This window comes from Stegostoma tigrinum, chromosome 19 (assembly GCF_030684315.1).
Source record: "Stegostoma tigrinum isolate sSteTig4 chromosome 19, sSteTig4.hap1, whole genome shotgun sequence".
Lineage (NCBI taxonomy): Eukaryota > Metazoa > Chordata > Chondrichthyes > Orectolobiformes > Stegostomatidae > Stegostoma > Stegostoma tigrinum.
The window spans coordinates 50,802,862-50,817,193 of NC_081372.1; the positions used below are offsets into that span (position 1 = coordinate 50,802,862).

A 14,332-nucleotide genomic window follows, 5' to 3' on the forward strand; every position below is an offset into this window, starting at 1 on the left:
GAAAAGCTCAGCCGGTCTGGTAGCATCGATGAAGGTAAAACACAGCGTTGACATTTCAGGTCCAGTGACTCTTCCTCAGAGGTAGGATTCTGAGGAAGGGTCACCAGACCCGAAACGTTGACTCTGTTTTTACCTTCTCAGATGCTGCCAGACCTACTGAACTTTTCCAGCAACTTGGTTTTTGTTCCACATCAACCCTACACCAACTGCTCACCTGGATCAAATACCCATTACCCGCTATGGGCAGGACCAATGTCATGTACAAGGTTCCCTGCAAAGACTGCAACAAACACTACATCTGACAGACAGGAAGGAAATAAGCCATAAGAGTACATGAACATCAATTGGCAACAAAAAGACATGACCAATACTCATTCATCTCCATCCACACGGATAAGGAGAACTACCAATTCAATTGGGGCAACAGCAGGATCTTGGGACAGGCAAAGCAAAGAGAAGCATGGGAATTCCTAGAAGCCATGAAGAAAGCTATCAATAAACACATAAAACTCGACTCCATATACACTCCATTGCTAAGGAAAACCGGAAGTGAGGTAATCAAGCTCAACGGACACCAGAGTTTAAGTTACAGGCGGGAAGACACAACAGCGCTTCATCGGAGGCTGCACTGATGATGTTACCCGCAGGGTAATGAAGCAACCACGAAACATGAACCAGCTCGGCGAGCCAATCAACCGCAACAATAAATATCTCATTGCACTGACAGCACTCCCAGGAGTACTTCAAAAGAAAGATCACTAAATCTTGAGGCAGTGAAGTGTGGTAATGTCACTGGACTAATAATCCAGAGTCCCAGATTAATGTTCTGAAGACATCCAAATTCCGCCATGGCAAAACTGATTCCATAAAAATGTAAATTAGAAAGACAGTTTAATGATGGTGATTGTTGTAAATATCCTCATTGTTCATTAGTGATCATCCTTACCTCGTGTGGCCTACGTGTGACTCCAGGCCCACAGCAATTTGGTTGACTCGAAATGGCCTTACAAGCCAATCAGTTCAAGGGTAATAGGGGTTGGGCAATAAGTGAGCACATCCTATGAATAAATGAAACAAAACCAGGGAAGACACTCTGGCATGGTGCCAGCCCTAACATGAGTTGTTGATCTTCCCTCTGCCAACTTCCCCATAAACTGACAGTCTCAATAAAAGCCGTTGCTTCCTGTTTAAATATTGTTGTCTCTCTTCTGCCCTTCTTCATCTCAAGCCTTAGCTGAGTGTCATTTGGCCACTTTGTTTAAAACCATTTTGCACATCACACATCAATATGACCCATGGTCAGGACCCAGAAATGCACTTGACTTTGTGGCTCCCAAACCATTATCCAAACAATTTTGAATTTTACTCCATCTTAAAGTTGAATAAATTGATATTAGTAGAAGTGGCTGTGCTTATTACAGAAACACAAAGGGATGTGCCATATCCACGCCAGGTTTTCCAAGAACAGCTTCCCAAGCTGCGCTTTACCCAGGAGCAGAGTGTGAGGTCATCCTGATTGAACAAGAAGCTGGTCACAATTTGGTGTCACCTCCTTCAACATGACCTGCAGCTTCATACCAGGGTGAGGGCGATGCTGACATTGGCTGTTAAGATCATTGTTTCATTTGGCTTCTATGATCTGAAACTTTCCAGGGAGGAGTGGATGATGTATCCATTATCACCCAGTATGATTGATATCAAAGATCAAAGAACAAAGAACAAAGAAAATTACAGCACAGGAACAGGCCCTTCGGCCCTCCAGGCCTGCACCGATCGAGATCCTCTGTCTAACCTGTCATCTATTTTCTAAGGGTCTGAGCCCATTTTCTCCCTGCCCATCCATGTACCTGTCCAGATATATCTTAAAAGACGCTAGTGTGTCTGCGTCTACCACCTCCACTGGCAACGCATTCTAGGCACCCACCACCCTCTGTGTAAAGAACTTTCCACGCATATCTCCCTGAAACTTTCTTCCTCTCACTTTGAACTCATGACCCCCAGTAATTGGCTCCCCCACTCTGAAAGAACAAAGAAATCGATGTCACCATTCGGTGAATGCGGTGTTTTCTTCCTCAGCAGAGAGCTGCTGGGTGTATCCTTGTTTTCCCAGCATAGCAGTATTCTGAATGGTGTCCATGGCTCTGTGGGGTCCCCATGTAAATTGGTGACTGTTGCACTCATCATATTCTTTCAGGCAATATCCCAGAATTCCATTTTTAACACCTTTGCAGATGTGCTAAATTCCAGCAGTGGACATTGAAAACAAACAAAAGCCTTCTCAAGGAAAGGACGGAGGGACAATCAATGCAACCTTTACAGTGATACCCACACTTTATACTTACTGATAGTATCAATTGACCAATGAAAGCCAAACAATTCTTTGCTAAGTTATGTTTGAACCCAGCAATGTTATTCAGGCAGTTATAGGCAGAGATTGGTTAGTAATGGTTGATGCTAGGATGGACGGCTTGGCTAGAGTGTGGATATACAATGGCAATGCAAAATGATCTTTTTTAAAATGAATTTTCTGCTGATCAAAATAATTAGATTTTGCCAAAAAAATGAAAAAAAAACTGCACGACCAGAGCAGTAGGGGGAAATGCATGACGCTGGGTAAGAGTAAGGGGTGAAACAGCTTTCATTAAACTTTATTGTACCTGAGCTAGAAATTCTGGAAATGAATTTCTCAAATGTATTCCAGTCTCTGGCACTAACATCTTTCAGTTTGATCAGTAACAAATTTAATAGATCAGAAAGTGAAAAATTGGATGAACTCTCGGCCACATTCTTTGCATTAAGCATTCAAGTCACAACGTTATTTAGTGGAACTGTTCGCATGAATAGGAGGAAAGATAATAGGGCCAATAATGGTAAGATAAATCCTGGATTTTGACATGTTCATGGCTATGTTTTAGTAATGTACTCATTATCTGTCAGAATGTATTCTGTCAGCAAGAGAAATGTATATGCAGCTCTAAATTTGTTTTCAGAAAACAGATGTTTGATGAAGAAGGATGTTTTGCTGAGATAGATCAAAGATTCAATACAAATCAGCTCTATAATTTAGACCTAAATAATGTGAGAAGGAATGGTATATCAACTTGGCAGCTTAGTGAAATTTCTGATTAAAAACTTTGCTTGGTAGAAACAGCAATTAACCTGCTATGATTTAGGATGAATGTGACTTGTACAACAAAAAGACTACAAGTGTATAAGTCAACGTTAATTTAAATTGTGGTTTTAAATGACGAATAAAATCAAATTGTGCTGCTAATGTTGAGGGGTTGCCCTTCCATAGAGCAGCCTTCAGCTGCAGCTAAAGCAGGGAAAAATGAGAGAGCCCTAAAATCTGCATGGAGTACTGGCCTCCCCAATCTTCTGCTAAGAGGCTAACTCCAGGAGCAGTGCAGTTCCATAATGCCAGCAGGATCTGACGATAGCCTTAAGTGACTACTGTAACAATGGCCTAGTTGGCTATTTGCCACTTGTGAATGGCTGGCCCTGCCGATATCCCCATTCTGCTGCTGGGAACTGATCTGAGGATGGCATGAAGCCAGCAAGCTGCCATGTTAGTCAATGGTACAAAATACGCGGTCACCCACTTACTTGCTTGCCCAGTGAGCAGCTAAAAATCTTGTCAGTTATTTCAATATGGGAGTCCTTGAACATTGGTGGTGCGAATTATGTGCCACTTCTGAATCAATTTTCTTTTGAAGTCTGAAGTGTTAAGTTAGTTTGATATTCACCAAACAACAGTAGGACTGCATGAATAGGTGCCAGACTCTGGAGAAGACTGTAAACCCACTGTTACTTAGAAAATTAATCTCACTAATATCTTTATGTTCCTTTGATCTCTAAGAATCTAACCTTGCATATATTGAAAATCTCAAGTATCAGCCGGGGGCTTCAATGTGTTTAACAATGATAACTGGGACAGTTTTATTTTTAAAAGCATTAGGTAATGGAACAAAGTATAGGTTGCTAACCTGAGACAATTTTCATCACAGAAGGAAGTTGAAAGGGAGACACAGCAAACACTACATTGGGTTTATAAAATATTTTGCAAATAGAAATTGTGTCAAATGAATGGACTTTTTAAAAAAAGTGTTACATCTGTCATTGTGTAGATGTTGAGAGTTGATTGTCAAGGATGTGCTAGCAGAACATTTTGAGAAACATAATATAATCAAGCAGAGTTAGCGTGGCTTGATGAGAGGAAATAAAGTTTGACAAATTTATTGGAATTCGTTGAGGGCATAACAAGCCGAATAGATAAGGAGGAACCATTGGGAGCAATATGTTTGTATTTCCAAAATATATTTAATAAGGCACTACACATAAGGCAATTTAATAAGATAGCATTGGGGCAATTATTTGAACATGAATAGAGGAATGTGTAACTAATAGAAGACAGAAAGCCAGGATGGGGGTGGGGTGAGTGAAACTTTCAGGATGGTATCTTAGAAGTCAGGCTGCTTGTCTGAATATTTGAATCAGACTGAATGCATCATTTTATTTTTAATGTTCCAGTCATAATAAAGCTTGGCTGCTTTTCTGGATCTTGGAAGCACAGCAACTAAAGAGAGGCAAGGAAAGTGCCTTCCACTTCCAAACTTCCCCATAAAAGTTAACTATATCACAGCCTATCAGGGATATTGTGTGAAGGAACTAAACTATTCATAGAAATGAGCAGGGATGCTTCTCATAGAAAACTAAGGAATTGGGTGGATTCAATGTGGTCTTATGTACCTCCAGGCCAAATAAAAATATATTTAAAATAAATCAAACAGATAGACTGTATCATAAACAGCGAAATGCTGCAAATGTTGGAATCTGATATGAAAACAGAAATTTCTGAAAAAAAAAAATAGTTCAATTGGCATTTGTGGGCAGGGTAAGATGCAGCCCTTTCTTCAAAACAAACAACAAGTTAAAGAGAGGACATACCAAACATTCTGGGAAATTGAATTCTTACTACTGAGACACAACCAGAATTCAATGAAATAGAGATAATATTACAGATGCAACATTTTCAAATATGTGTCCAAAAAACACTTTTCATACCCCTTAAGAATCCAGTCCACAATCACACATGCAACAGACTGAAAGATGTTAGATAACAATAAATTATCACATTGAAATATTGTGATTATAATTTGCCTGAATTCCTCCATTCTTTTCATTTCTTGAGTTATAAGTGTTTCTCAAAGTCACTTGTGCAACCAGTATTGTGAAGATCAATGCAAACTATCTGTTCAATACATCTGCCATCTCATTGTCTCTATTCTCATTATTCCCTATTATTAATTCTCAATGTTCCTTTTCTACGGAACAATGCTTATTGTGTTCACAATCTGTAAATATTTACCAAAACTCTTACGATGTATTTATATATTTCTAGCTAGCTTTCTCTCACTCTAATTTTTCCTCCTCATTAACCCTTTAGTCTCTCTTTTGCTGTTCTTTACATGCTACATAATCATTTAACCAACCACCCATTTTTGTGCAATGATCTGTTTTCTCTGCAGGTTTTATACAATTTTTTTACTTTTTAAGTTAACCATTTTTATCCACAATTGGAATTTATTTATTCTGTGTTTTCTGAAATAACTCCTTAAATGTCTCCCTCTGTATTTCCATTTACCTGTGCCTTAGCTGATCTTGTCAGTTTACTGTAGGTAGTTCACTGTTCAATTTGTTAGTTCATGAGTCACTTCACCGTAGCACTCTGCCTCAATGCCACAAAAGAGACTTTATTTTATTTAAAAGCATTAGTTTTGGACAAATCTTCTCTTTCTTGAACAGCAAGTAAAATACAATCATATGACGATCACTGCCACTTAGGGTGACTTCATCGAAGATCGTCAATTAACCTGATCTCATTGAACAACACCAGATTTAGTACAGCTCTCTAGATGGCTCCTGAATGCTCTGTTCTAAGAAGCTATCCCAAAAACATTCTATGAACACTTCACATTAGCTCACTTTGCCAGCTGACTTTTTCAGTCTCTTTGTAGATTAAAATGCCTTATAATTATTGTTGTACCTTTCTGATGTGCTTCCATTATGTTCCACCCAACCATGTACTTACTGTTAGGAGGCCTGTACACCAGTCCCACACGTGACTTCTTCTTTTATCATTTTTCATCATCACTCAAGCCAGTTCAAATTCTTTGTTTCCTGAACTTGTGATATCCCTCTATTTTGCAAATATCATTCTCAATTAACAGAGTCACAAAGCACCTTTTTCTAATATCCTGTTAGTCTTAAATTTCCTGTACTCTTCAATAAACACAACTTCAGATCCAAATCTACATCATCCTAAAGTCACTTTTCTGTAATGGCTGTCAGATCCTGTTTATTTATTTCTATCAACACTGTCAAGTCAACTTCCTTATTTCAAATGCTGCATACACTCAAATACAGAACCTTCAGTTTTATCCTTTTGTTTTTGCAAACATTTATCATGACTAACCTTTTATCATTTTTCATCATCACTCAAGCCAGTTCAAATTCTTTGTTTCCTAACCTACACACCCCCATGCACTTTTGCCTGGCCAACCCACCAAACATGCACATCTTTGGGCTGTGGCAGGAAAGCAGAGCAGCCAAAGGGGCCCAGGCAAGCATCGAAAGATTGTGGAAACTCCACACAGCCTTAGGGTGGAATTGAACCCAGGTCCCTGGAGCAGTGAGCCACTGTGCAGCCCACCTGTAGTCTTATCTGTTGGTTGACTCTTAGATTTGGACTGTTTGCCCCTTCCTGGCATGGTATATTTATCATGCCCTTTATTAATGTATTTCTTTACCAGCTCTACCTCTACACTTTGATTTATAACATCATTAGATCTCTTCTCTCCACTGTTTATTTAAAAATGTTTCCCTCTTCCATAGTTACACAGCAGAAAGGGCATCAGCCCCTGCACATTTCAGATGGAGACCAGCCCTTTGGCACAGATCCCATTTTCCTCAGTACTGATGTCAGTGGCCTGTGAACTGGAACCCACTTGTCTCACATTAATTTCTGAGCCATGCACAATTTTACTAATTTTGTTTTCTGTGTGCCAGTTTGCATGTGACTCAAGTAATAATATGAAATATTTACCTTCTGCTTCTTCATTCGGTGCCTAGCTCCTCATACTGACTATTCTTTACAATATCTGTGTGATTGGTATGTCAGAGACCGTCAATTAGTTTGAGATTGTATCAGTGTCAGACTGGGCCTGCAAATGTCACAGAATAATTCATAACATTGGAATTTTAGACAATGCCTTTATAACATTTGCATTGTTAGTTTAATATTAATATTCAATACGTGCAAACATGGCATTCAGTTTCTAAGAGTTTTGTAATGTCCATATTAATCAGTACTATCGTGTTACCCATTGCAGAAACACAAAATTGTCATTGTCCTCTTGCTGCAAGAAATTCACTGTTTTGTTTTCTGTCATTGCTGCTTTACAGGAGGAAATGGACACCAGCCCAATGGTATCATCCCTTCTCAGTGGACTAGCCAATTACACCAATCTTCCTCAGGGTGTCAAAGAACATGAAGAGGCTGAAAATAATGAGGGGACCAAAAAGAAGCAAGTCAAGGTAAAAAGAAAAGGGACAGAGAGTCACAGTGTGGTCATATTTCCATTTTTACGGTGTTTTTATATTTTGTGGAAGCATTACTCGCTAAGTAACCAAGGAGTTAGATAACAATCGAGTTCCTCTCTGAACTATTGTGAGGCTACTTGATTCTAATATCAAAGGCGATATGATCCAGTGTGATGAAAAAATGATTTTAAGAACTAATATCAAATTCCCTTCAAGTTTTTGGCACTTTACATTTAAACCAATCCCAAATATGTTTATAATGTGTGGAAGCTTCTGTCTTTTCTTTCAAAGCACCTCATTGTCCAACTTCAGAACAATTAACCCAATATTAGCTTAAACATCAAGGAATTTTAAACACAACTTATTCTAACTTGAATTGAGTTGTGGTGATCCTTTGGGTTTGTTTATGAAAACATTGATCTGGAAGTTGGCCAGACATTCAAAAACAACACTCCCCTGTGCCATAGATGTGCTGAGTCTCATAATTCACAAGATCAATATGTTCTGTTTCAAAATGAGCGTGCCCTTTCTTTACTTCTTTCAGCGTATGTCTTAATTAAAACTCAGCAGAAGGCTTTGGAAATTTTAGAAATAAAATAGGTTTTATTTTCACACACTTATCCATAAATGACATAGAATCACACACACTTGGTCTTGCTCACACACCCACATGCAAAGATTGGATGCAGATAAATGTCATGCAGTTTTACATATTACATTAACCTTAATCTTTGATTTCTGATCTCTGGTGTCCCTTGTGACCGGCCTGAATTGTTTTAAATGGATTTCATGACTAAAAAATTAAATGAGCAGCTTTAAAACTGAAGGTTTCATAATGCATGTTGAAGTTTTTGCAGTGAAATAGCTGAGTTGAGTTCTCAGGTGAAATTTAAACTGGAACAGGTTTCATACTTTGCCTGCTTGTTTCTGAGGTTTGAACTAATGGAACTGCTTCCAAACAGCTTCTGGCTGAAATATTAAACAAAAGAAACATGGCTGTCTCCGTGTAAGTTTTTTTTACATGATCGAGTATTTTTTCCAAAATGGCCATTTGTGTTGACTCCACATTCTAATGTTTTTGTTGTGAGTTAACACATCTTAGATTTTGACACTGTCATTGCCTTTGTTTTATGATGGCCCGTTCAGTGTGAGAATACCCCTTCCATATAATTTGGAGAAAGACATTGATTCCCATCATTGGGAATATATTATTTGTTTCCTCTCTAAGTTGGGGAGAGGGGCAATTTTAATCAACAAAAGAAGTCAACACATCATGAGCAGCCATTTTTTCCAGCCTTCCACTTTTTTAAACACACTATTAATTTGAAGTTTGGAATGCAGTATGGTGGTGTTGTGCCTGACATTAGACTAAAATAATCACTATTCCAAGTTTCTTCTAGCTGTCCATTTTGTGGATCTTCAAGGAAACTTACCAGATCACTATTTTGGAGGAGAGTGAGTGAAAATGTATATTGGGTGCATTTTAAAAGATTTAGAATTGTTTTTATTAGCTATTAAGTTACTGAATTCTGGACACAAATATAACTAGCAGTGGCATTGTATTTTTTAAAAATAAGTTCCAGTTATTTAAAATCAGATTGTTTACAAGTGATTTGATTTAAAATCCTTAATTTTGAACTAGATGGCACCAAGTTTCTACCTGTGATATATTATAGGGTCAGAGAATTGTACAAACCATTGAGTCTACATTAGTCAAAAACAAGCATTGAACTGTTAAAATCCTATTTTCCAGCACTTGCTCCACTGTCTTGTATGTGCCTTGCATACATAAATATATAAGCAAATGCAATTTTTAGACACAATTAATTTCATTACACTATTTCTAAGGGTGTAGAGGCAAAAACCCTCCTAACATTGAAAAAGTATTAAGATGTGCAATTGCAATGCCAAAGCACACAGGCTATGTGGTAAGTGCTGGGATTTGGGATTAGAAGATGGCTGTTTATTGACTGGGGTGGACTTGATGGGCCTCTTCCTGTGCTGTAGACCTCTGTGACTGTACAGCTGTTCATGGGATATTCTGTCCTCAATGGCATAGAAATGAGTTTCACGGGAGAAAAAGGAATATTGTAAAACTTGCACAATTTTGGAGGATGTTGCACTGGGGTCGTTGGCTACATCTAATTTTATTACCTCAAGTTGAACGCCCTGTTGTGAAAGTCTACAGAGCTGTATGTTTGCAGTGCAGGCTTCGTACTTGTCCTGAAAAAAAATTGTTCGACAGTACAAATGAGGCTGTGCCAGGTTGAGTAATTCCTTCCACAGTGATTCCCTCATTGAGTATAATTGCTGATAACCATACAATCTGCATTTGCAATTTCATATATTGGTGCTTTTACATGAATAAAGGACAGCACACCACTGATTTGGTAGAATTGGCAGATAAGTTGATGTATTACTATTAAAGCTTTACTACTGGTATTCTACTTTAATTATAATAAAATTAACATTTGCTCATTGTCTATAGTTTTGTTTTGACTGTAGAAATTTTACAGGTCAGAGGAAAGCATTTCCTGGGCGTTCAGTCTGTGTATAAGAAGAATTACTTCCTTTCAAGGGTGAATCTATATTTGTTATTATAGACAAAGATTGGAGACATTGTAATTATCTTTCATAGCCTGTTGGATTTTCTCACCCCCACTTTTTAAAAAAGAGCACTAAAAAAAACTGGACCAAATGGTATGGGAGCTATCCTTGATGAAATGCATTCAGAGTAATGATATACAAATAGACAATGAGTATTAATATTGTACCATATGGACTGTGGACAGTAATGTTTGCACAAATGGATGGTGAACAACTGAACTGTCAAAAATAAATCTGGGTCAACTACAGTGAGACTGATAATTCTGAGACAAATATGTTTTGAGTATAATTCTGGTCTAACTCATCAAATGATAATATTGTAGACCAAATGCATTGTGAGTATAATCCTGGTTAAAATAAGCGAAAGAACAAGCCTTGATAAAATGAATTTTAGTAATACTGGTGAAATGGTATTCATAGTGTGCAGTAAAGTCAGTGAAATTGCCATAATTCTGTCGGGAGCAATTATTTCATCAGAGACAGATGATTGGTGGTCGTTTTAACCTGAGGATCACCATGCCACAGGTGAGGGGCAAAGGCTGAGGAAGCAGAACCTTCATGGAGAGCTCAGCCAGTATGGAGTTGAATGCATGCCACTGACGTCTCTGTGGCAGACTGGCCTTCCAGCCAACTGAGCAAACTGATGTCAGTTGAGTGTTTTTGTTCTTTTAATTGTAATGGTGCAAAGCCAATTAGGACATTGTTTGTATCAAGGATGTTGATGAAAAATATGCTCTCTTCAATAAGAGCCTGCTTCAAGCTTTAGATATTATTTCTTGCTGCACTTACTGCTGTTCTAAGTGAAAGGAGTGTTTGGTAACAGAGTGATAATGTTACTGGACTAGTAATCTCAAACCCCAGGCTAATTTTCTGAGGAAGTGGATTGGAATTCCACCGTGATAGATGGTGAAATTTGAATTCTATAAAAACCAGCCGAATAATGACCATGTAGTCATTGTCAATAGTTGCAAAACCCCACCTCATTCACTCATCATCTTCAGGCAAGGAAATTTGTCATTCTTACCTGGTCAGGTCTACATATGAATAAATGTTGGATTAGCGAGTGTCACATACATTCCATGAATAGATGATGTATAACACCAACATCAAAAATGATGTTGGTGTTATACATGTTTTATTCGTTCATAGGAAGTGGGCATTACTGGCTGGCCAGCATTTATTGCCTGTCCCTGGTGCCCTAGTGAAGGTGGTAGTGAGCTGCCTTCTTGAAAATCTGTAGGAAGACCCACAATACTCTTATTACAGGAATTGCAGGTTTTGACTCAGTGATAGTGGGGGAATGGTAATGTATTATGAAATCAGGATGGTGAGTGGTTTGGAGGGAAACTTGCAGGTGGTCATGTTCCAAAGTATCTGCTGCCCTCGTCTCTCTAGATGGAAGTGATCATGGATTTGGTAGGTGCTCCCTACTGATCATTGGCAAATTCCTGCAGTAAATCTTGTAGATAGTACACACTGCTGTTACTGAGCAATAGCATACAGGCGACAACAAATACATGCGATTACGACCACCTGTAAGTCTCCTTCCAAATCAATTGCCATCTGGACTTCAAAATATATTACTTCCAGTCTCTAAATGACCATATTAGCACATGTTTGAGCAAAAATGGCCTCTTCTCACAATTCTTGAAATGTTCAATGATGCCTCATTTCCTGAAAAATAATTCTGTGTGGGGTAACATCCTGAAGTGGGATTATTATACAATGGAATAAGAACAGTTCAAGGACTCAGGCTAGCTCCTTGGTTTCAGCAAAGGGCACTCAGCTCTGATTAAAAAAAGAAGTGTGTCCATTTACAGAATGGTATGAACAAGCATTGATTCCCATAGAACTGGTGCAACCAGAACACAGGTGATGCACATGAAACACAGCAGCAATTTTTGCACTGGAATCAAATACGCTGATTGAGATAACTGCTTGGTGTTCATGGCAGTCCTGTCTACTTGTGATTACTTGCCATTCTAGCTCATATCTGTGTTTCCCCTTATGTTGACAGATCCATTTGTTATCCCATCAATTTACAGTGAATAACTCCTTGTTAATGCATTCTGTAACTCTGTAGTGCTGTAGTGTTAACGATAAAATCAACATTCACATCTTCTAGTGGAGCTTTTCAGGCTTTCTGGTAGCCAGTGATAAATAAGCTTTGAAATCTACTTTCACCAGTAGTCTAAAAAGAGAACCTTGGAAAATAATTGTGCAAGGAATATAATCTTTTGGGCATTGCACCAATTAAACATCACAATGCCAAAGTGTGTATTTGTTGGGCAGTCAGAATTTGAGAGACCTTGACATAATCAAACGGTTACAAATGTCTGCCACTTCCTTGCTTCTCGATGAGTACTGATGCAATTATTCCTTAATGTTGATGATGACATGAGACTTGGTATTTATTAACTTGCATTTGACTGTGAGAATAACTCAACTCATCAGAAATAAGGATTCCTCCAAATTTTGGGCATTGACACAATTTATCTGTGTTTATAAAGAGTTCAACTTCCAAAATTATAATAAAAAGCAGCCTGTTTGTATGTTTTTAAAATAATATCCGCAGATAATGATGACATGGTAAAGGGGAAACCTTTATCTGCTTTCAAGTTTGTCGTAACAAATATACACTGATGCAACAAATATCAAAAAAAAGTCACCTCCCTCATTTTTTAAATTTGGTTTTGGCATTTTGCCTTTGCTAGCTCAGCCAATTTTTGCTTCCCACACCTAATTGCCTGTTAGATAGCAGCCTTTTAAACTGTTAGTCTGTACGGGTGAGGTACATCCACAGTTTTGTGAGGAAGGAATTCCAGGATTCCAGAGAAGGAATGGTGTTATTACTCACTCAGAGATAGTAAGAACTGTCGATGCTGGAGTCAGAGATATTATTTGTGTTATTGTTGCAAGGCGGGACACTGTGTGGCTTGAAGGGCAGCTTGCAGGTGTTCCACTGCATCTGCCTTTGTCCTTTTAGGTTGTAAAGTCACAAGTTTGGAAAGTGTCATTGAGGACCCTTGGTGAGTTACTGCAGTGCATTTTGTGGATGGGACTCAGGTTGTGTAGAACTTCAAAAGGATATTGACACATTGGAGGAGTGGGTGGATAGGTAGAAGATGGAGTTCAATGTGGAGAAGTGTGAGGTGGAAGTGCCAGCAGAAAATTTATAGAGAGATGTTTTTAAAAGATACAGTATTTAAGGCTTCATTCATAATGGCAGAAACTACAAGAGAAGAGAGTTTATAGTGAATATTAACAGTGGTTCGGTGAAAGTAAAGTCACCATAGTTCACTTTCTTCATCAGCGAGGGGTTGATTTTAACCTAAGGGTCACCATACTTTGGAGAGGGGCAAGGTAGGAGTTTCATGGTGAGCTCAGCTAGTAGACGAATAGAATCCAAACTTCTGGCATCAGCATCAGTTGTAAACCAGCCTTTCAGTCAACTGAGCTAATTGACTACTGACTAGATCTTAGCTGGAGTACTAGGTACAGTTCTAGATGCCACACTTTATAAAGAATGTAACTATATTGAAAAGAGTGTAGAAGAGATCATAGAGGTATTGGTTATAAGCTTGCAAGATTCTTAGATTTTGAAAAAGCCCAGTGCGTATAGGAAAATAGGTAATGTAACACTAATCTTCCAAAAGGGGGAAGACAGAAAGCATGAAATTACAAAACAGTTAGCCTAACTTCTGTCAGAGAGACATTGGTAGAATCCATTGTTGAAAGGTTTAAGCAGAATACTTAGATGATCAAAATGTAATCAGGCAAAGCTCACATGGTTTTGTGAACAAGAAATTATATTTAACTAAATTATTGGAGTTTGCTTTGATAAAGGATCAAACAAAGTTGTAAAAGGAGAACCTAGGAATATAATTGTTTCAAAATGTATTTGATAAGATGCCACAAAGGTTACGACAGAAGGTAAGAGCTCATGTTGTAAGGAATAACATACTGGCATGAATGAAGGACATGGTCCCTTCACACCATTATCTATACAAATCACAGGAATATTGCACTCAGGATGGTACAGATGAAGCCCATTCTAACAGTTTAGTTAGGGAGGCAATGGCCCAGTGGTGTTATTGCTGGACTCTTAACCCATAGATAATGC

General features: G+C 38.3%; 1 protein-coding gene across 4 annotated transcripts in view; it reads left to right on the forward strand.

Moving 5' to 3' along the window:
- LOC125461393 (solute carrier family 12 member 5-like) overlaps positions 1 to 14,332 on the forward strand; it is a 987,635-nt gene that overhangs the window by 678,202 nt on the left and 295,101 nt on the right. For all 4 annotated transcript variants that reach the window (XM_048550117.2, XM_059652837.1, XM_048550118.2 and 1 more), the window contains exon 3: positions 7,465 to 7,596. In XM_048550117.2, coding sequence (XP_048406074.1) covers positions 7,465 to 7,596 — 132 coding nt within the window. The remainder of the gene's footprint in view (positions 1 to 7,464; positions 7,597 to 14,332) is intronic.